Source organism: Agelaius phoeniceus, chromosome 1 (assembly GCF_051311805.1).
Source record: "Agelaius phoeniceus isolate bAgePho1 chromosome 1, bAgePho1.hap1, whole genome shotgun sequence".
Lineage (NCBI taxonomy): Eukaryota > Metazoa > Chordata > Aves > Passeriformes > Icteridae > Agelaius > Agelaius phoeniceus.
In genome coordinates, this window is record NC_135265.1 from 49232755 (window position 1) to 49256058 (window position 23304).

At 41.3% G+C, this 23304-nt stretch overlaps 1 protein-coding gene across 1 annotated transcript in view; it reads left to right on the top strand.

Annotated features, from left to right (window-relative positions):
* The first annotated feature begins 6015 nt into the window (after nucleotides 1-6015).
* Nucleotides 6016-23304, top strand: part of DCLK3 (doublecortin like kinase 3) — a 30425-nt gene continuing 13136 nt past the window's right edge. The window contains exons 1-2 of the mRNA XM_054642638.2: nucleotides 6016-6266; nucleotides 19284-21172. Coding sequence (XP_054498613.2) covers nucleotides 6206-6266; nucleotides 19284-21172 — 1950 coding nt within the window. The 5' untranslated portion in view covers nucleotides 6016-6205. The remainder of the gene's footprint in view (nucleotides 6267-19283; nucleotides 21173-23304) is intronic.

The following is a 23304-nucleotide window of genomic DNA, read 5'->3' on the forward strand; positions in this document are numbered from 1 at the left end:
GTCAGCGAGAATTTAATGAAGATCTACAGCTATATTACACAGAAGACTGACTGCAGTATCTTGGCTCCTCCCTTTTGCACGTATGAACATGACAGGTTGTGGCCACATTTCCCAAAGATGCAGCAGAGGCTGGGCACCTGGAGTCCCGCTCAACCACTCCTGAAAACAGAAACACATTCCTTGCTCCGGCCTTTTCATTCAGTGCAGAAGTGAGGAATAGAATTTATTCATTAAGCCCAGCTGCTGAACATGGGGAGAGAAACATGTATTACCCCTCAGTTTACCTGAAGAGGTGCCCTGAAAATCAATGATGCTTCTCTTGCCATTCCCAGTACAGCCCCTTTGCTCTGGCATCACTCACAAGTCTGGCCTGTTCATCAGTACTGACCAGTGTAGATTAAATGACCTTGGGGCAAAACATTATGTCAGATTGGTATTGCTATTTCTGGTTTACTGATCTGTTTTTCCCATCCATCTCTATTTTTCTGGTAGTGTTCCATTTCTACAGTAACAATACAGACATAATTAGTAAGTATGAACTGCCTGCTTCCAAACACTATGAATTGTGTCATTTAAAAATGTATCTGTACAAACACTGTCTCACACTGTTTGCAGCTAAATTTTCTGTTGCCTGAGCCATCAGTGGCAGTGAAAACCAGTGTCTCCAAGAAGCTAAGGTTCCTCTTCACTTTACATGAGGCATGAAATAAGCTGATATGTAGCAAATAGATGTATTCACAGCAGGAACCATGTTCAAAACTTCAAAGCAAGGAAGGGAGAGTAAAACTTCTAAGCAAGGAGAGGAGTGTATTTTTAAAGCTATACTGTCAGCCAGGGGATATAGCTTCTAAAAATTCACAGAGAGCTTATGTAGGTGCGTAAATACCCAGGGTATTTTCAAAAAAAAAACACATCCAGCATCAAATATTGTAATAACAATGGCAAATATTGAGGCACACAAAGCCAGGCAGTTGAGGTTTGGATTCTATTTCTGTGACTTGCTATATGACCCTCATTGAGTGTCTCCATGTTTGAAATCTAAGGTACCCTAATACAGTTTATGTACCTTCACTATTTTTCTCCAGCTCTAGGTTTTGATCAGATCATCTATTGATGAAGTGCCTACGTGCCTTATTGTGCATTGTGCAAGGTTTCACTGAATGTTAATGACCTTTACAATACCCGAATGAAAGACATTATTAAATGTAAAATATAAATAAATTATAAAATGTCTCCTTAGAGAAGTATCCTAATAATAAGCATGCCATTCTGTGAGTTTTACTAGAAGTCGTAATTCTGTATGTATTGCTTAGCACAGGTAAAGCTGAAATCTGGAGTGTCAGGGGATGTCAGGCGGTCACAATTTCTACTCATTTGATACCAATGAGTGTCTCTTTAATACATGAACACTTTCCAAAACGAGTCATGGAGAATTATCCTACATCATCAAAACATTGCCATTTATAATACACCTATTATCAATGCCCTTTTCCATTGCAGTTTCTAATTATCTGAATTTGACACTGATTAAGTATTTTCATGACTTAGAAGCTGAAATAAGGGAGTATGTTAGAGGAAGATAACAGACCTTACTTTGGTGAGAATACAATTGTCTTTTCTAAATATGCCCTTTAAATAAAAAGTTAATTCTGGAAAGAAGTAGTCAATTGTGTTCATTATCTTCTTTCTTGGTTAGGTAATAAGTTGCCAAAGTCTGGTTTTCACTTTGGATAGCTGCTGGCCTGCTGACTGTGGCTAAGGAAGCTTTGAATCCTGAGTTTTTTATTTGATCTTGTGAATTTGTTCAGTGCTGTTGTTATGTAAATGCCCGTAATATCACTGTTCTGGCAAAATTATACATTGTCTTGATTCCACTCTGGTATTAGAATTTGGATTCTATTGGGAACTCTTTCCCTCATGACATTTAAGGAGGAGCATGCATATAAATGGATTTTTTTTTTAGATTTATTTTTGAGGGTGGAGGGTAAATCCTGTGTTGTTCACATATAGCTTGGCATTTGTTTTTTGTGATTTGAATAATGCCTGTCATTTTTGGTATTTTACTGATGGCTTTTGATTTCTTATTGAAGAAGTCTGAAATATTAGCTTATGGAGCTCTAACAGCAGCAGAGTGTTAGCTACCATCACCTTCATTTAGATTAATTCCTTCATCTTTTGCCCCTTGTATTTCATATACTCAAGCCATAGAAGATGAGATAGAAATGTGGTTTAGAGAGAACTCAGTATTATTTTTAGTCCTCTGTAAAGGTCAGGGTTTTTTTTTTTGTCTTTCATTCTTATATCAAATGCACTGGGTTTCATTTTTTTTTTAAGGAGCTATATTAACTGCTGTCTTATTTACAATATAGGTATTTTTGGCAAATATGAAATAATCCCTGATAGTTCTGCCAGAAGCACCAGGGTCAGGTTGCCTGTCACAGCATTTCAGCCTCTGTATTTCAGCCTCTGTGTCAGTGGAAGCTGCCTTACACCACATGATGTGACAAAGTTTAATGTGCCCCAAGCAACCATTGGCTCCTGGGTGTTTGGAATATCCCGGTGTCATGGGAAATTCATATTCGTCTGAAAACAATACACACACTTTTCTTTCTAAACTAAGGAAAAATTACATTATAGCACTGGGCTCCGAGACTTCAAGCCTAATTTGCCACCTCAGGGACTATTAGCAAGTTGGAAAACCACTGTGTATGAATGACTTTCACATAAAAATGATAGACTAACATTTTTGTTATTGAAACCACATTATGAAACTGATATTTCTATGCCAATTTATTCAATATCCTAGATTAGATTTCTGGACATTTGGAAGACAGCTCTCATCAGACTTTGTGAATAAACAGATTAAGTTTAAAGTAGCTGATTTTTTCTTGTCACAAAGCAATTGTAATTTCTTTTAAATTATGCAAAACAGTGGCAAATAAATATATATAGTAGCTCTTGTTACTTCTCCCTCACTTGGTATGGTGTGTATAGGTGATTTATCACTTTCAAAGCAATGTATTGTGATAGCAGAAGAGATGATCCTATCTGGGGTATAACCAGATGATCCTATCTGGTTAATAGTCCACCGTGAAAAAAAGTGGACTTATTTTTAGTGATATATTTATAAGAATACAACAAGAAGCAAACAAAATGCAATTTCCGAGCATGATCACCTAGAAAGAATAATTCCTCTAGAAGATCAGGTGGAAATTTTGTTTTACATATCTCCTTTAATTAAAGTACAGCCCTTGAAACAGAACAGGTGCCAGCAGAATCCTGAGTCTCAAGGGAGGAGAAAAGGGAGACGAAGAGGTGGTTTCTAAGGCAGAAGAAAATTGCTGATTTTAGGACAAGGCCAAAAGAAATCAGGATTTCTTACTAAAAGAGACTGAATATCCCATTTCCAAGGGTGTACCACCATATCTGTTGTCAGTCATAGCCATCTGTAGATACTATGCATGAGCTGGTGTGCAAAACACAGAGATGTGTATTTGGCAACTTCCTGCTGATTTGTCTGTGAAATTCAGCTTTCTTACAGGTTAAAAAGGTATCATTGAGAAGCAAATCTCGTGGTTCCTGATTACACTTATTAAGAAACAGCAAGGAAGTAGCAGACAGTTTAACAGGGGAATGGAGTGGTTGATGTCACTGGCTGGTTAAAAAGTGGATTAAAGGAAAAATCCCTTCACAGAACTCTGATGAAGGCAGAGATGACAATTTTCCAGAGGTAAGTAGAAATGAGGTGTCTTCAGAAGTCTGTATTCACTCCTCATCTGTTTTTCATTTTAGGTTAAGAAATGAGGGTGCCACTGATCTAGTGTTTATTTTTGGGTCATGTTGCATTCTTGTTTTGGAAGCCAACTGCAGAGTGATACTTAGCTGTTCTAAGGATTTTGCATCCAACAACAGCAAATCCCTTTAACTGATGTTGTTATTGACATTTCACATTGAAAAGGTTACACACAGAAAGGTGGAATGACCTGGTGGAGGACTCCCGGAGAGAGGAACTGAACACAGTCCCTGATTTCTTAAGATAGTTAATAATTGAGATGCCAACACCTGCAGAAATCAGTTGTTACACTGCTTAAAGAACTGGGTGAAAAATGGGGAATAGCAGAAGACACCTGCATTGCCTTTACTGAAGCCAGGATTTCACATGGGCACGGAGTGTGTCAGAAGAGGTGTCAGAAGAGGTTTGTGTTGTGACACAACACAAACTGCATGTGTGAAAATGACTGAAAAGCAACACCTTAGTTATGCTCCTCCAGGCAGCTCTAATCCTGAAGATCTTTTGTTCAAAACTAAGAAGATAATGATGATTGCAGGACTGTAGCAAGCAACAAGCTCTAGATAAGGGAGTAAGGCAAAAATAAGAAAATAAGTATGGGATTTGAAAGTTTCTGAGATTTTTAAACAAATATAAAGATTTCAAAAGACGGTGAAGTTATGCTTTCTGGTATTATAATGTGTTGCAGGGTTTTGACAAACTGAGTTTTGACTTGTTTATAAGACAGCTTTTGTCTATGCTTTTATTTTACATAGTTTCACTTACCACACAGTCTAGCCAAATACTAATTCTCCATGTCAAAGAGTGAATTAAGATATTTCAGCTTTCTACCCATTTCTTTATAAGCACAGTGAAATACATTTCAGAGAAAATATTGTTCAAGATCTACTTTTACAAAGGTGTACGTGTTTGACTCTTTTGCCCCCAAAATGATGAAATACCCTGGAAGTAAAATCATAGAAGATAAGCTATTAAACGGGGCAGCTTGACAATACTTTCAGTAAATGGCAAATATAAGAGTATAAGATAAGTGTTTAGCATGTTCTGCTTTGTCCTGTTTATACAGTTTGAGGCCAGAATGACACAAAACTACATCTTTTAGTCTGACCTCCTGGATATCTCGAGCCACTAAATTTTGCATGTAAGTCCAACTTCTTTGTCAGGATCCTGTATTTACCAGTTATTCATACAGTATTTACATATTATTTTACACAGAGACAACTTGTGTTATTAGGAGGTTTCCAAAGAATAGAATACAGCTTCCCTCCACAATTTGTGCCAGTGATTATTCACTCCCATCGATAACATTTCTTATTTGAATTTACCCACATTCAGCTTCCAGACATTGACTTTCTTGTTCATTTCAACTACAAATTTGAAGGGCCTTTTAGTTTGTGGTGTTTTCCCCTATGAAGGTATGTACGTGCTGTTATTAAGATGCATCTTCTTTTGTAGCATGGGATGGGGACCAATCTCTATTTATATAACCCTTAAATAAGCTTTGTGGCTCATCGCTTCACTTGCATATCTTTTTAGGTGTGCTGGCCATGTAGCCAGCATTCCATGAGCAGTCTGGATGAAATAAACTCCTCATATTTTATATAGATGTTGGGCAACCAGTTGTTCATGCATCCAGCGTGCACTTTATTTACATTGCTTAGTGCTTGTCTTTTTTAATCCAAGAGAAATTGAAGTTGTGTCAGGGGTGGTTTAGGTTGGGTATCAGGAAAAGGTTCTTGCCTCAGAGGGTACTTGGGCACTGAACAGGCTCCCCAGGGAAGTGGTCACAGCACCAGCCTGACAGAACTCGAGAGCATTTGGGCAATGCTCTCGGGCACATGGTGTGACTCTTGGGGATGGTGATGTGCAGGGCCAAGAGTTGGACTCGATGATACTTGAGGAAGGACCTCATCCAACTCAGCATATTCTGTGATTCTGTGAATGATTTACCACGTCTACTTGGCATCTACCGGGCGACAATAAAAGCGTTTTCACTCGTGAGCGGGCTGGGAGCAATGCCCCGCATCCCGCCACCTGGGGACACCCGCGGGAACGCATGGAGCCCCCGGGCACGCAACAAACACCCGCGCCCGGCCGGCGGGCACCCGGCTGGGGGGCAAACGAGGACACCCCGGCGGCTGGGGCCGAGCCGGGCGCCGGGGAAAGGCGGGAGGCCGGCGAGCAGCGGTGCGGGGGCGGGCGGGCGCTGAGGCGGCGGGGCGGTGCCGCCGGCGGGGCAGCCCGGGAAGGGCTACGGGGGTGTGACCGCCGGTGTGCGGCGCCGCCTTTCCGTCGGGTCCCCTCCTTCCCTCTCTCCAGCTCCCTGACTGCCCTCGCAGGCGGGAGGCGGCGCGGACGGAGCGTGCGGTGCTGTGCGGGCAGCCCCTGCCCGGAGCCGAGCCGAGCCCCCGCGCCATGCCGGCCGCCGCGCCGCCCCCGCTCCACCCCGCGGCGGGCGCCTGCTGCCACTGCCAGGGTGAGTGCCCCTTCCCTCGGCCCCTTCCCCCGGCCCCTTCCCCTTCTCTCAGCCCCATCCCCTTCCTTCGGCCCCTTCCCTCGGCCCCTTCCCCGCGGGCAGCCCCAGCAGGACCCTGCTCGGACAGGTTTCGGGAGGAGGGGGCGAGCTGGCGGCGCGGCGCCCCGGCTGAGGGGGACGCGGGGCGGCGGAAGCGAAAGTTCCTGCCCAGGTCCTTGTGGGGAGCGGGGGAAGCTTTCGGGGGCGTTTGGGCTGGAAAATAGGGCTGGAGACTGACGGAAGAAGGACGGTACGATGTCTCTCGGCCCGAGGGCTTTGGGAGGGGAGAGAGGTCCCCGAAGGTCCGGAGTTGGGGTGGTTATTTCACCGTGCTCTTTTAATTGCCTGTATTTTGGATTAGAGAGGAGCCCTTTCGCCCCCACAGCTTTGTGTTGTAGGGGAGACTAGCGAAGTGGACTGGCTGGGAAGGAAGCGGGTTGCTTTGGGAAGCTGCCGCAGCAGCCCGCCGGTACCGGGGCAAGCTTTGGAGGCTGAATGCGAACTCAGCGTTCGCCGCTCGGAAAGACAGGCACGGTGTCATCTGTGCCGCCGTGAAAATTGAGGATCTGAAGTAACTTGCACTCTTGATGGTCGGCATGAGAGTACTTCATTGGGAGCGAATGCTTGTGGGCTGCTCAGAGCACACTGATGCTCTGCAAAGAAAAGTGAATAGAATGTAGTGTAAGGGTTTAAAACCATTGCACGCGTGTGTGTTAAAACACGCTTGAGGCTGATGAATCTTCCCGCAGCTGGGAAATCACCACGGCTGGAGGTACATGGGTTACAGGCAGGGGCTCAGAGTGGGGAGGGCTGTCGTGTCAGATGGAGATGCTGTGACGTGCGGTAGCCAGACCTCTCTCGGGAAGAAGGCTGGCTGTGCCCTTGCATCCCCTGGCTTCTGTAGCTATATCAGTTGTGTTTGCTTCTGTTTAATAACTGAGTCGGTATTTATAGGAGAACTACTCCATAACTTTTCCCTTTGCAGCATTATTTTCTGCCTTCCTCAGGGTACATTCAGTATGCAATGTCAGCAGGACTGGACGGGCCTCTGGTTTGAGCTAATGGAGCAGTTTTCAGGTTGTGAGACACAGTATTTGAGAGCAACCCCATAAACTGAAACTTTTGCTGCACTGAGTACTAAAAGGTTTCCTTTTTTAAAAAAAGGACAAACCCAAAATCAACAAAAAAATCCCAATGCCTTGCAATAGTGTAAAAAGTTTCTAGCCCCTTCCTCTGAGCATTAAGATTGAAACCTATCCTGTGTGAGGGTATAAACTGAGTTTATCCTTGAACCTGATAATTTGTTATGCATGCTTTTGATATTAAATTTATAGAGAAATGAAAATGTGCATATATGCAAGTTTGTCTTCCCACCTCCTTGTTTCCTTTTCTTCTAGCCCCTCTTTTTTTCTCCTGATGCTCCTTGTGTTTTTTTTCTATGATCTGAATGCAGTTTTGACACTTTGAAATGTTGAGAACTCAGCAGACTCCCAAAACAGTCAGCAAGTGAAATGAAGCTTACAAAATACATTACAGCTGCTTTATGTAGTAGAAGTGCAGTTATTATAGCAACTCATGCTCTTCTCAAGAGGTAACTGAATTTTATATCTCAGGAAGCCACCTTTCAGCTCTCCAGATAAAACTGATCCTGCTGAGTTAGTCCCTTTCTTGTAGCATAATGGGTGTGGATCTTCTGAAATAGAATGACCTTTTCCATGAAAATTTTTGTAGGATGTTCAGGCACATCAGCTGAGAGTTAGCTTCTGATAAATCTCCATCTGTGACTTATTATCCTGAATTGGCTAATTAGACTTAAACTGTCAGCGAAGATAAGTTGGTTTAATTCAAGTTAGTGGCAGCTGTTCAAACCTCTGAATTTGAGAGGTGCTTAAATTACCTTGTCTAGATTGGGTTTTTTTAATACTCAAGTTAATTCCCTTGGGCATGCTAGGCTGACTTTTGAATGTATCTTTATCTGGTAGTGTCACTACAAGCTTTGTATCTGTTTTCACTGCTGCTTTTTCTGGTCATGTTCCGCAAAACGTCACGATTTTGGCACCAGCTGGACTTACAGCATGTGGTGACTAAGGGAAGTTGTGTGGGATTCATTTCCCCATTTCTAGGATTACCTAGCTTGGTTTGTTTTCTGCAGAAACATCTATAGTTTTGTAAAAATAAGGGAGGTTCATGGTCTTTCCTTCTCTTCCAACAGCTCTAGGGTGAATTGAGTTGGTTTCTGTCACTGATTTTCACATTTCCTTTAAATTGATGATTCCTTGACATTTAACAACATTTGAAATTAGTGTTACATAGATTTTCTTGTAAATAAAATTAGAATCTTTCTTGTAAATATAATTAGAATCAGAATAGTATGGTGATCTTAGCTGCCTCAGATCTCACTGCAGCTAATGTGAAACTTTTAATTAGCTCCAATGCAACTTGGATCAGAGTTGAAAATATGGTAGTTGAAGAGGTGAATGTGACATTTCTCTTCATAACAGTATACTGTTTTCCATGTTTTTCTCAATTTCAGGATATGGGCTCTGTCCTTTTGGAGTGTTCACTAGATTCTGGAAACAATGAGGAAAGAGTGGGAGTTACTGCCTTGATTGATTCTGATGTAAATTTGGAGTTTTGGTAATGCTTGCACATTGTCCATCTTACCTAGCAGTAGTTGACTTTCACTGCAAATGAAAGTTGGGCATGTTTACCATCTTCCCTCTGTTGCTAGCATTGTTTACACTGTCTAATTATTGTAAGAATGCAAAACAATTATGCCACATGTTCGTGGAGGAAGCTCTCAGCAGACATTCTGAAAACACCATCTCCCACTCCATCAATAGTGCTAGCCTGCACGTATTCTCCAGGTTTTAGTTTCCTCATCACTCCAAATAATGTAGTTAATGGAAATGCTGGGAAATGTCTGGTGATGTGAAAATCATGATCTGCTTGTCATCGTGCTTTTGAGTCTAATTAGCGCTGGCTTACAGTTTTCTCTGAGAAACCCATCTTCCTTTATAAGTCCTGTGAAACAATTTGTTTTGCAATGTTGACTTCAATATATGAATCTCTTCTGAAAAAGTGGTTCTGTAATAATGGGGTTGGGAATTCTGCTTTTGTATGTGAGTTAACATCTCTTAAATGTGCTATATTTACAAAGAAAACTTCTGTGTGATTTCCCCTTTTGCAAACCAGATGGAGAATCAGGCTCTGGCGGGTCTTTCCTTCAGTTATGCAACGAGGTTATTGGTAGTAAAGGATCTGGAAGCTTAATTAAACTCTCAGTGACACCTCTGCAGGCTCTTTTATTTTCACTGGGTTTGCTCAGTTGCAACCGATTAGTCATCAAGTTGAGATTTAGGAAGCAATGCAAATAATGTCTCCCACAAGAAGAAACAGAATCCTGCTCCTTTGACTGAGGCATTGTTGGCTAACAGGACTAAAAAGCAGTTGAAAGCTTACATTGTAATGAAACATGAATAATTAATTTGAAATATATGGTACTTCAGGAGTCAAGAGCATCAACAGTCAAGAGCTCCCTGTACAGTGAGCCCTGAGAAGCACATGGAGGGCTTTGCCAGATGGATTCTGGCAAACGCCACAGTTGTGTAAGATGTTTTTGTTTCCCTCTGTCAGTTCTATCTCTCTCCTGAAAGATCCCTGATGGAAAGTCCTGGACTGCAGAAGTGACTTCCCTGGTTACTGGGGCAGACCCTAAAGCAGGAAAACTGCAGGAATCAGCCATGCCTGTTCCCAATAAAATACACAGCCTGTCATCTTTGAAAGAAATTAAATAAATGAGCAGTTTCATAATATTCTTTTTTTGGTTTTATGCAGCTTAAACCAAGCCTCACACCTCCAAAGGCACTGATTCATTTCACGTGCAGTCTTACATTTCGCATAGTTCTTTACAGATTATGCATCTGTATACTTCTCTACAAGACTTCTCCTTTTGCTCGCTTCTTAATTTGCTACCCTTAAAATGTCAGAAAGAAGATAATGAAAGTGGGGTTCTGCTCCAAAAAAAAGTAAATATGATGGCACTTGTGAGTCATTACCAGTCTCCATGAAATCTTTACCTTCATCTGCCGCTCTGGGTGTGATTCAGCTCAGTTTAACACTAGCACATGGCAGTAACCATCTGTGTTTGCTGTAAATATTTTATTTTTTAATTACAAATGGCTTGATTTAGAAAGCCTGCAGCGGTACAGTGGGGTGGTTGTGGGCCTGCAGGGGAAGAAGATAAGCACCTGGGAAGATAATTTTTGCCCAAGCACTGTTGCAAGGTTGGAAGGGGGAGTGTAACACAGAGAGCAACCCAGGCTGCCCTGCAGCAGTCCAGTCCCTGCTGCTCCCTTCTTGGAGGAGCTGGACAGGAGAGCACCAGCACAGACTCCAAAGGGGCTCTGAACATTTAGTGAAGGAGAAGGGGGTGGGGGGAATAAGGCAAAGCAAACTCTAAGTTTATCTTTGAGGAGAATTAAGGAAAGGTGGTTGCTAAATGTCACTTATCCATCGTGATTCTCATACAGTAAATATGGTCACATGTTGTGGCATGCTGAGCCTCCCACAAGTATTTTGCTGTGGGATGACACTCACACTGGGGCTGAGGGTGTCACAGAGGCACCATCCGTCCTCAGAATGGAAAAGTCCAGAGCTTCCTTAGCCACAAGGGAGGGTTTTCCAATGTGGGCATCCCTCAGGCTCCCTCCTCTGCTGAAGTCCAGCCAGCTGCAAAGTTTTTCCATCAGACTGTCATTCTAGACAGTCCTTCAATGTCTGCCTGATTTTAGCTGCTCTGGTGGTGCTCTTTGTCCTCTAGGGTCTGCCATCAACTCTGAAATCTGTGTCCAGAAAAGGGAGTGAGATAAAGGGCCTGGAGGAAGAGAGGAGACTCCTTTCTTTCTAGCATGAGAGACTGGGGAAGAATGAGAATGGACACTTATGGGCTGAAAGTTTTGGGGATCTCTGGTTTGCAGTTTGCGTAACACAATGTATGTTTGTTCGTAAAATTAAAAGCAGATGTGCTGAAGATAAGGTGTACAATGCAAAGTTTTGAAGTCTTCTTGTTTGCCCTCATGAGGCCAGAGAGTAGGGCCAGAGGTGCATGTCTCCCATGGTCCTGCAGTCCAGGTGCAGCCACTAAGAACATTTTCTTTCCTTGCAGCTGACACTTTGGAAACTCACCTAATGGGAGCAGACACATTTGGCCGGGAGAAACTTTAGTTCTGTTGGTGACGTGTGGGACAGAAGGAACCCAACTTGACACATAGCTGAGTTTGCAGGGCTGACAGTTAAAGGAAAAATAATATTGCATGCGAATTTAAGCATGCTTGATGTGAAATTGTGAAAGATAAAGAACTTGGAATCCTGTCATACTAATTTTATATGATCTTTTAGGGCTAAGACTGTATATTTATGAGATAGAGATATTATTCTGATTTTTTTTTTCTTTTTGTATGTGAGCCCGAATTAGTTTTTCTTCAGTGAACTTAGAACACTCTCTGAACTGCTGAGTGATTTTCATTTTCTACAGATTGAGTTAGACTGGGTCAGTGATGGATCTCCCCTACACTGGTGCATATCAGACGTGGAAGTGCTGGCATGAGTATGACTGGAAACGCCCATTAGGGTAGCAGAAGGGATGTTACAGAAATTAAACTGATTCCTCTGCCCCCCCCCCCTTTTTTTTTCATTTTTATAGTATTAAAATTGTTTTTGAAATAATCCAGCTGATAAATTATATTGAACATGATTTTGTTTTCCTTCTGTTGCAGTAGCTAATGCGGATAAGAATTAATGCAAATACCATGATGAGTTTGGGTTTTTTGTTTTTGTGGTTTGTTTTGTTTTTGTTTTCAAATTCAGTTAACGTAATTGAATAAAATACACTTTGGTCTCTAAAAAGAGTGTGCATCTTTAATTTGTTTTGTAAACCATGGTTATAATACCATATGCTTTACAATAATATTTTATTGCCTAGTATAGTTTATAACTGCCTTACCATCAAATGTATTCTGAGCATGTAAGGCTTATTTGATGTATTTCTTCAATGTATTAAAAAATCTATTTCTGTGAGGCCAGGTAGTTAAAATCTAATATTATTCAGGTTACAAACTCAAGCTTTTATGACTATTGATTAGAACTGCAGTTCCCCCAACCCATGTTCCTATGCATTAAGATATATGCATTATTGCATTATCAGGTGCTGCTTTTTTTATCCCCAGGGACTCTGTCTCCATCAGTGTATGTGATGGACAAAGCTATCCTAATGAGCCTCTTACTCTACTGTTTACCCTGGCTCTTCATGCCTCCTGCTGTGTGGTTTTTGAGCCCTGCTGTTAATACAGGCTTATTTGCTTCTGGGCTTTTTTGTCACGGTTGTTTCTACAGTAACAAATATGAATTAGCCTGTCTGTGATACCTCCAAGGGGAAAGCTTGTGCTGGATTCAGTGGCAGCCAAGGTGCAGAAAATAAAGTCAAAAGTACTTTAATCTGGGCAAGAAAGCAACTTGAGATGTCCAGGTCCTGAATTTTGGGATAATTTAACATTATCTATGTGTTGTGTTATATTATCTTGTGGTCTGAAGTACTCTTCCAGTATTTGCCCTTGCAGCTGTGAGCACTGAGCAGGTTTGTGGACCAGGTCTCAGAATCTTGTTTTGACTACCAGACTCTGATCCTCTCTGGAAAGTATAGATTAAGTCAATTGCTTTGAAACTCAATGGAATTGGTTGAGACAGAATCCAGTTCTTCAGGGCTGCAGTGCCTTAAGCAGAGAAAATTTTTTCACACACTTTTCAGCTCTTCTAGTTACATATTTTTCTCTACAACACAGTCCTTAATCCAGTTTACCTGAAAAAGAGGGTCCAGTGTACCCTGGAGTGGACACAAGAAAAACTGTGTATATATCTAAACTGTTTTGTATGCAAGGAGGAAGTGAATTCACAAAAGAAATTATTTGGGTTGTAAGTCACCCCAAAGATCATCTGAGTTCCAAGCCCTCTGCTACAGGCAGGGGAGCCTTATACTGCCCCCAGCTTGCTTGGAACACCATCTTGAACACTGCCAGTGATGGGGCATCCAAGGCTTCTCTCACCACCCTCACGGTAAAAATTTCTTCCTCATATCTAATCTAAGTCTCCACTTTTCATTTTAAGGCCACTCCCCCTCATCCTATCACTCCATTCCCTTGTAAAAATCTATCTACAGCTCTCTCCTAGGTCCCTTTAGGTACTAAAAGGCCATTCTAAGGTATTCCCAGAGCTGCTGCCTTTTCCAGGCTGAACATCCCCAACTCTGTGTTCATAGGATGGGTGCTCCAGCCCTTTGATCACCATCATGCCCTCCACTGGAGTTGCTCCAGCATGGCCCCATCCTTTATGTGTCAAGGGCCCCAGAGCTGGGTGCAGCACTCCAGGTGTCATGAGAATGGAAAAGCAGGGGAAAACTACCTCCCTTCACTTGCTGGCCATGCTGCTTTTGATGCAATGCAGGATGAGTGATAACCCTTAATTTTCTCCTGTCTCACTGAGGACCTTGCTAATGTTCTCTTAATGTATCCACCTCTTTCTCTTTCCTGTTATTTAAAAAAATATAAATCAACGTAAGCTAACATGGCAAGTGACAGCAAAAGCAGGTAGATGTTCTTTATTGAGAACTGCAAAGGAGCAGACCATTTGAGGATAGTTCTCTTGCTGACTTCCAATCCCATCTCTTTGTCTAAGTTTGGCATTCTACCTGACTTCTTGATCCACTCTTATTCTTATGTTTTACTGCTTCCCTATTACAGTCTCTATCTGCTTCAACTGTGTCAGCAAAGGCCAGGGGAATTGCTATCAGCAGGTATAAAAGTTTGTAGGTACTGCTGTGTGTCAGACAGTACCTGACTATAGCACTATTGGCTTCCTTCTCTGCAGTCACAATTTCTCTTTGCTCTTATCCTCACTGTCCAGTTCTTCACTAGGTTTCCTTTTCCATTTTCAATTCCATACCTCTGAGCTGAGTGAGCATTTGGAGCTTGCTCAGGCTGGAACAGCGACTGTCCAACTAACAGCAACAGTAACAAGACATTTGACACTGTCTTCATCCAGCCCTTGTGAAATTTGACTTTCTTTTTCTACTCAGGGTTTTATGTGGTCAGAACTGATGCAGTGTGTCTGCCTGAAGTGTTGTTGCTGAAATAACCACCAGTCCTGACTCAAACAAAATCTCTGCCCTAAAATGATGTAAAACATGGCAGAGGAGGAAAGAGAGGGTATGAGTCTTCAGAGAAAAGTTTACCAGTAGTGTTTCCAGCAGTGGGGCTGTAGATAATGTAAAATTTACTTGCTGTAAAAGGATGCCTGCGATCGTGTTTTGTTTCTGTGCATCTGATCTAGTGAACTAAGACTTGCCATGTTATTGCTTCAGTCTTGGGCACTAATAGTGTGCACCAGCCCTGGAAGTTGCAACTTTAAATAATTTACAGCAAGGAGAGGAGATCAAGATGGCACATTTCTAGAGGACTTGGATTGCATCCTGGAGCTGACTGCTGATGCACACTGGTAACCTGTGTGAGGTGCGTACTCTGCTGCTCCGAGTTCAGTACCAGAGGCATTCTTCATACTCAAGTACTTGAAGATACTTGTTAGTACTGTGAAATGAATCAAATGTTTTCTGTACCAAGTAAGATCATTCTCTTTTTTTGCCCCCCCATGGTCTTTGTTTTCCTCAGCAGGAATTTTCTTAAGGAAAAAACAGGTATTTATACTGCTGACCTTTCTCTGCCCACTTAAACAGTGTTTTGTTTATCCTATATTTGGACCAGTATATCAAAACAACTCCCAGATACGTGGTTTCTGTCATGTGCAAGTTTAGTTGCTGCTAATGCTTTGGGGCATTTTTATAATTGCTTTTGTAAGTGGAAGCCTTCTAAAACATTGGAAGGCTCAAATTACCCCATCTTATTCACAGCAATGCTGTGCCTAGATCCTATTTCACTGCTGCCTTCTGTTTTGTATTGTAAAACTCCCTGTAAAAATTTAATTCCCCTTCAACCTGTGACTTTATAGCAGAATGGTGAACCATTCTGTTAATTACTGAAACTGTGATCTCCAGCAGGAGAGCCAAGAAGAATGCAAGCTGAGTGGCAATATTTTAATTAATGAACAAAAGCTTATGCACTGGCCAAGGGAAAGGATAAGTTTTGAAAGACAAATGGCAGCAATACATTTTTAGTTGCAATGGGTGACCTCTGGCAAACCCTGTTACTCTGCTGTTTTAGCTGGTGTAGCCAGGCAATTCCTTAAGATATAGATGTTGATCTATCTATACACTACTCTGTATACCCTACTTCTTTGGAGCACAAGTCTTCAGAATTCATTTAATTTTACTCCATGTCCAGAATATGATCCAAAACACTCCAAGGAAATGTCTTCTAGAGGAATTTTTGTGATTTCTCCTGGTGTTTTCCCACCCTCCCCACCCCCACAGTGGGATGGACTGTGATGATCATAAGTGATTTGTAAATTTTAAAAATGAGTCACAGAAGCTGTGCTCCCTGCAGGGGGGCACATTTTCTCAGTAGGGAGCATCTGTGCTTTGGTCATAGGTGCTAAATTTCTTGTTTCTGCGACATGTTTGAGCCCCCAAATGCCAGTTTGTTCCATCCTCCATTCTTCTCTAGAGAGTTGGTGTTAGTGTTTGCCCTACAAGACCATCATGTCTTCATCATGTGGAGCTCTGTATTGCTCCATGGGTTCTAGTTTTTGTTTTCCTGTGCCCATGTGCACAGTTTAGGTGGTGTGCAGGGTGACCAGCTGTGCTGCCTTGCCCCTGCCTGTCCACAGCAGCAGCCTCAGCATCTTCCTTGGCCATGCTGCGCCACTGATAATCCATAATACACTAGAATATATGGATAGATGTGTATACAGACAAAACCAGACACGCTCATCGATCCATCTTAACATTTCTAAGGAATATTTATATTTAATAATCATTAGCTCTCAGGAGGACAGCAAAAGAAAAAGCACATTTTATTCACAGAGGTATAATTTGCCAGTGCTTGAACTCATTGAAGTGTGTTTTTCATACCACCTCCCTCTTCCTCCTTCTCCCACTTGTATATAAATATGGAAACAAGATTTTGAAGCAATATAAATTGTAGCTATAGGATTTGGGTATGTGTGTGACCTTTGAAGGCTTTCTAGAAATGCTTGTTACCGCTTTAAGCATATGCACTTTCCTGACAGATTGAGGCTTGCTTCTTGTGTATCAGTTAAATATAGCATAACTGGAAAATAACAGAAATTATGACTGAAATAGTTGTAACAGGCAACTGAAGTGAATTTTTAATTGTATGTAATATATAGTCATTGTGACCACCACTTTGACAGAATTTGACCCTTCCCCTTTTCTTGGAAAATATTAGAAGATTCTTTCATGCAATGATTTAAGCAGTTATTTCCTTTCTTCCTTTCTCATCATAGAAGAATATGCAATTCTACTCTTATAATGAACATTGTTATATATCAACTTGTGGCTTTTGTAAAAGTGTTTTTGGCTAGGAATCAAGTTAGTTTAGAAAGAACAAAGCATTCCTGTATTGTTCTTAATAATGACATAAAACTGCTCTTATTCCATTAGTTACAGAATTAAAAAATAAGCTTGTCTTCTCCTTAAGGCTTAGCCAATTTAGTGAAGAACGGAAACATAATTGATGCCTGGGTAATTGAAACAATCAACAGTACAACCAAGCACTTAAAATCAATGGTTTATAGAAAGATATGATAATAGCAGCATAACCGGGAGCAACATAATCTGTGGGAAAAGTCATTATTTGTGCACCACTGTTTTTATGTTGTGCCAAGATTATGAGCAGTAAAAATGTCACTCACAGTTCCCATAAGCAAGATAAAGCTTTGATGGCAGTTGGTACGCAAGAACCTGGAAATGTTGATTAAATTCAGAGCTTCCTCAGTTCCTGGTAACTAACATGTTGTGGAGTTGATTTAGATTTCAGAGAACTGTTATTACAGCTGATTTTTTTTTTCCCTCCATTCACAGCAAGCTTTATTCTGGGTGGAATGTAAATACGTGAATGTTGAGAAATCACTAACACGTACGTAGTCATCTTTTGATAACAAGAGATCATCCTTAAAAAGCAGAATGAAGACAGAAATAACCTGTACAACCACCAAGCATTAGTCACACGTAGCTCTTATATAATGCTTACGTCTTCAATCAGCATGCTGGCAGCTGGGCTTCTTTGTAATATTTGTTTGGAGAAGAAGCATCTATCTCATTTGGCAGGGGAAGAAAATGAAGCCAAGAGTTAAGGGACATGCTGGGGGGCACACAGTGCTTAGCTGGTGAGAGTATTAAAACTAAGAAGTGTCCATCATTCTGCATCAAGCAGAGTCAACAGCAGAGTGGATTCTATAGCTGTGTCTCCTCCTGTGCTTTCCACACTCAAGCCTTGGCCTATTGGGTATTTTTTGAGGCAGAGCAAGTGAATGCTCTGCTGCAGCATTTCTGCAGTTTTCCCTTTTGTTTGTTGTTCTAGGAAAGGAGGTGTATTTCTTCTTCACTCTATTATGCCTTGATGGAAAGGACAAATAAAAATATGTAGCCTGGAATACCCAAAATGGCTTCTCGCACTTGAAACCCAAAGTGTAGTAGGCATGAGCCTAACACCAAGAGAGACACTGATATGTGCAGATTTTCCTTTGAGGATTTGGCCACTGCACTGTGACTATGGAATCACAGTAATTACGAAAATGGACCTGATTTTCTGGGGGATAAGCCATTGGTGTACAGAAATTTCCTTGTAATGATTCGTTAAACATTCTGGCTGTTTCCTTTTGTCCTGGTCCTGTTAGCTTGTTGAATGTTTGTTCCCAGCTGAAGAGTAAGGCTATTAAATGGCCTTGGAAGGCTATTAAATGGAGGTGGAAACACTCTGCAATCTCATTCTGAAAGTACATTTCTTGAGGCTGAAAATAAATGCATTGCAAGCAGGTTTTAATCCTAGCAAGTACAACAGCTCAGAATACTTTTGGGGGACGTTTTTATTCTGAGCTTATTGTTGATAGACAGGGAATTGTGTTATGGCTTGGTTTGTCCATAACCATATGTTATGTTTTCAGTTCTTCTGTTTTGCAATTATGCGTAACAAATGGTGCCATTTTCTTTGATGATGTTCTAAGATGAAATGTCAATGTTCCCAGAGAATACTCAGAACTTGGTGTGACTTCACATAATTTTTAGGTGTAAAAAGTCAACCCAAAATTTTGAAAACCATGACTGCCATTATCAAACAAAAATAAGATGGCCTTTCTTTAAGGCAAAAAGTTAAATTGCATTGCAGTTAGATGACCTATAAAATTACAGTAAAAATTATAGCAAAAGTAATGTTTTTTAAAAAGAATTTCTTTAACTTGCTATAGAAGGTCCAGGGAAAATGAAGAGGAGATAATTATTTATAAAAATGTAAGGTTGCATACAGAGTGCCATCTGGTAGTAATTTTAAAACACAAGTAATTAGTTTATCTTACTTCACGCAGTGTGATTGTGCAACTTGTCACCACAGGGTTTGCAGAGGCCAGAATTGCAATTGGGTTCAGAAAGGAATTGAGTGAGTGTATGGGAGATGTATTAATAAGAGAATACTATACAATCTGGATGCAATCCTGCCAGTCTTTGAGGATTTCTGAAAGATGTCATGTTTTAGAAGAAATATCTTTTTCTGTTCAATATTATTATGTTTTAATGACCTTCCTCTGTCACAAAATGAATTTAGATTTTCTCACGAAGTTGACAATGTCGGAGTTGCAACCATGTGGACATACTCCTTAGTGGTATTTAAAAGTTCTTTATAAACCTTGAAGTCACCTACCCTTACTCTCTGAGGTCACACGCACTGACACGTAGAAAACTTGCTGCAAGAGGTCTGATGATGCAAAATGATAAATATTTCTGCTTTTTGTTTGCCTTAGGACGCCAAGGCTTGTTGGACCATTCACCACGCAACACAGGCTCAAAAGCAAAAGAGAGGAAGCTGCATGGGACTTGTCCTCCTGTTGGTCGTGGAAACTATGAAAAACCATGTTTGGGTGAAAGCAGCCACAGGTCCTCATTTTTCAGTCCCCACAATGGTTTTCACACGATACATTCAGAGCACAGTCCTGTGAAGCCAAGGATAATTACAGTGGTGAAGCCCGGGGGACGCACGCTCCGGAGGATAACCTTGCTTCTCAACAGGAGATCAGTGCAGACCTTTGAGCAGCTGATGGCTGACATTTCAGAAGCTCTGGGATTTCCTCGTTGGAAGAATGACCGTGTGAGAAAGCTGTACAATCTGAGAGGTAGAGAGATCCGAAGTGTATCTGAGTTCTTCCGGGAAGGTGATGCGTTCATAGCTATGGGGAAGGAGCCCCTCACTTTGAAGGACCTGGAGGTGGTATTACAAGAACTTTATCCTGAAAATCCTTATGCTGCCAGTGCTGCCATTCAGACGAATGAGGAGCAGTCCCAAAAACTGAAGAGCAGGCTGTATGACAAGGCCTCGAAAGTAGACAGTGGCTTTGATGAGACAGAAATGACCAAGAACTGCAGCGAAGGCTTGTCTTCCCAGCTGGTAGCTGGACATGAAGGAAAAAGTCAAACCAAGACAAAGCAAGAGGAAAAAATGAGAACCAAAAAAAAGTGGACTAGAGAGAGCTGGGGTGGTGAGCATGGAGCGAAGCCTTCTAGAAAAACACGAGAATGTGAAAGGTACCTTAAGCATGAGAGGAGTCCTGAGGAAGGCTTAGAAGACAGTTCTGAGGAGGTGTTGAGGTGTGAGAAATGTGAACAGGAAAGGCAGGCCAGAGAAAAGTTACGGAGAGAAAGGCAGGCAGAGGCCTCATTTGAGAACAGAGACTTGAACACAGGTGTGTGTCAGAGGTACCACGTGGAAAGAAATACAAAAGTCAGGAACAGCCGAAAGTCTCCCGAAACCTGTCTGGAGGGTGAGGAAGTTGGCTGGAAAGATAATGGCAGTAGGAGGATGTGGAAGCCTCTACATAGGATTGTTAATGAAGGGCTGGAGAAACAAAAAAGGAACATTGAGAAAGAAAGGGATGTGGAGAAGCATGAAACCCATGGGAAGGAAGTAGTAAAAATCAGGAAGAACGCTGTAGAAGGGCTCCAGCTATCTCATGAAGTGAAGGAAGATAATGGAAGTAGCTGTGTAATGCACCAAAGCGGTTGGCTAAAGAAAGACACTCTGAGAGATGCTGAGAAAATGTCTAAAACACATAGAGAGGGCAGAGAGGGACAAAGGGCTAAAGAGGAAGCTGCCAGAAGAGAGGGGAATGGCACATGTAGAGAGAGTGACGTGACTCGACGAGAAAAAACAGGGGAGCGCAGAGTGAGTAAGGAAGACAACAAAACTCAGGGATTGGAAAGCACAAGCCGGAGGCACGCCATTAAAAGCAGAACTGATGTGGAAAAACACTATGAGATTGGCAGAACTATTGGGGATGGGAACTTTGCAGTGGTGAAGGAATGCCGCCACTGTGATTCCAATCAGATCTATGCAATGAAAATTGTTGATAAATCCAAGCTGATGGGGAAGGAGGACATGATGGAAAGTGAAATCCTCATTATTCGGAGTCTCTCTCATCCCAATATAGTAAGCTTAATTGAGGTGTATGAGACAGAAGCTGAGATCTACTTAATCTTAGAGTATGTCCCAGGAGGGGACTTATTTGATGCAATCATAGAAAGTGTGAAGTTCACAGAGCATGATGCTGCTGTCATGATCACTGACCTGTGTGAAGCCCTGGTTTATATTCACAGCAAGAACATTGTCCACAGGGACCTCAAACCAGAGAATCTCTTGGTAAGTATTGTCAAACATTTGCATTTGTGCAGGAATTGAATTTATTTTCCTTCCAATTACGGTTCTTTGAATTGTTTTAAGCAAATCCCATACAGAAATAATGTGCTGTGGCAGGGCTTTTTAAAAAAATGGATACAATTTTGGAATGAAATTACAATTGCAGTTTGCTTTACATAGATCTGCTGTGCATTGCAAATAGCAGTGGTTGTAGAAAGGAATTAAAGTAAAAATCATCAGATGTTCAGGGGTAGTGAGCATTTGTATTTTTTAGACATCAAACCTGTTACTTAGCATCTGACTTTTAGGTGTCCAAGGATGAATCATAAAGCATCTTCCTTGTAGACTAAAGGTTATTAAAATTGCTAAATTATCTTATTTATTTGTTGGACTTTTTGTCCACTACGTTTGTATATCTTGCAGACTAGTGTGCTAGTACTCTAATATAGTGATTTCTATCTTGTGACAATTTCTTTGATTAGAAGCAGAAATATTATACAGTTGATTGAATGATCTGACAGTAAAATGTTTTGGTGAATACAGCATTAAAGTCAGCTCAAACAGTAACTTCATGCCAAAGAGAAAAATTCTTGTTTCCGTCACATTTCTGAGGCTGCATTCTTTGCATCCAGCACTAAAGTCAATAGAGTTATTGACATGTGTGAATATGCATAGAAATGTTTGTAGTATTGACACTTCACAATTGTAGAACTTCACATTGTGGACTGTAATAGTAAACAACTCTCCCTTGCTAAGCGTGTGCTACACTTTTATATTAGGGTTCCAAATTTTCTGATAAACAGATAAATAGCAAGTATTTGCCAGCCTCTAAAAGATTGGATTTTATCAACTTTTTGGAAGTTCAAGGTTAGCCAAACAAAAAAAGTAATAGATTATTTAGTCCTATGGGCCATTCAGTGCTTTTAAGAGAATTAATTTTGCACAGAGATCAGTGTGAATTTCTGGAGAAAAGCAGCAGTGTAGCCTCAAGGATAATGCAGAGGCTGCATAAGGCCAGGCTGGAACAGTTTGCTCCCAAACCTTTAAACTAAGCAATAGCATCTTTATTAGGTCCTGCTGTGAATCCTGCGTAGTTTAATGAAAATCTTTGGTGTGTGATCTCTGTGTAAATAAAAGAATGAATGCAACTCTGAATGTAGTGAATGCAACTGGCTAGTTTGCAGGAAGAAGTGGGCTTGTAGGCCCTGCTTTTGTGTTTTGTTTGCACAAAGTTTGAACAAAACTTCACAAAGAACTGCATGGCTTTTTCCAGAAGCTGATTTTCCATTATGAACCAGGTCCTGCTCTTTCCTATTTGCTGAAAATAAGCTAGTGCTCAGTGAAACACCTGAGATCTGATGCTTCATTTCCCTCTATAATACATAATCATCACAGTGATGTAGATAAGCAAAGAAGGGCAAGATAAAGGTCTGTTACGGTTGTTTTCACATTAGTTCACAGAAGTGCAAAACAGAGAATGCTGGGCAGTGGCAGCATTGTGTAGCTCTGAAATAATCATGTTACCCATTCTGAAAGTCAGAATACAATTTTGAAGGACAGAGCAGCTCCCAGACTGTAGGTATTCTGCCATGCAAGAACAGTGTTACCTAAACACTGCAGGAAATAAAATTTTATCTGTTCTAGTTTCAACTTGCTGTTAATTTTCTGTGCACACCAGTATTAGAGACCATGTACACAAAGTATACTTTTGAAAAGCAAGTCTATTCAACCATGCCAGGTGAGTTTATAAGGTCCTAATAGTATTGGATAGGTCACCTGCTATCTGATAAGTATTCCTACAAAGACAGGCCATTTGAGCAAGATTCTGGGGTTTCTGTCTTTTTAGTGTGCTGCCTCTGTCTCCTTAGAGTGGCTGGGGCAGCAAAGTAGGAAGGAGAGCTGCCACTAATCTTACCATCAGCCAGTGCTGAACAGTAACAAACAGCATTGAAACAAATTTTATGGGTTCATTGGCTGTTGGTGGAGCAGGAGCATCAGGAGATGAAGCAAAGTGCTTCAAGTTCCAGCATCCTGCAGAGATGTTCCTGTTTGTGGGATACCTCTTTTTACACCGAGGATGTTTAAATTTGAATTAGTCTACCTAGACTTTGTACACAAAGGTCAAAATGTAAGTA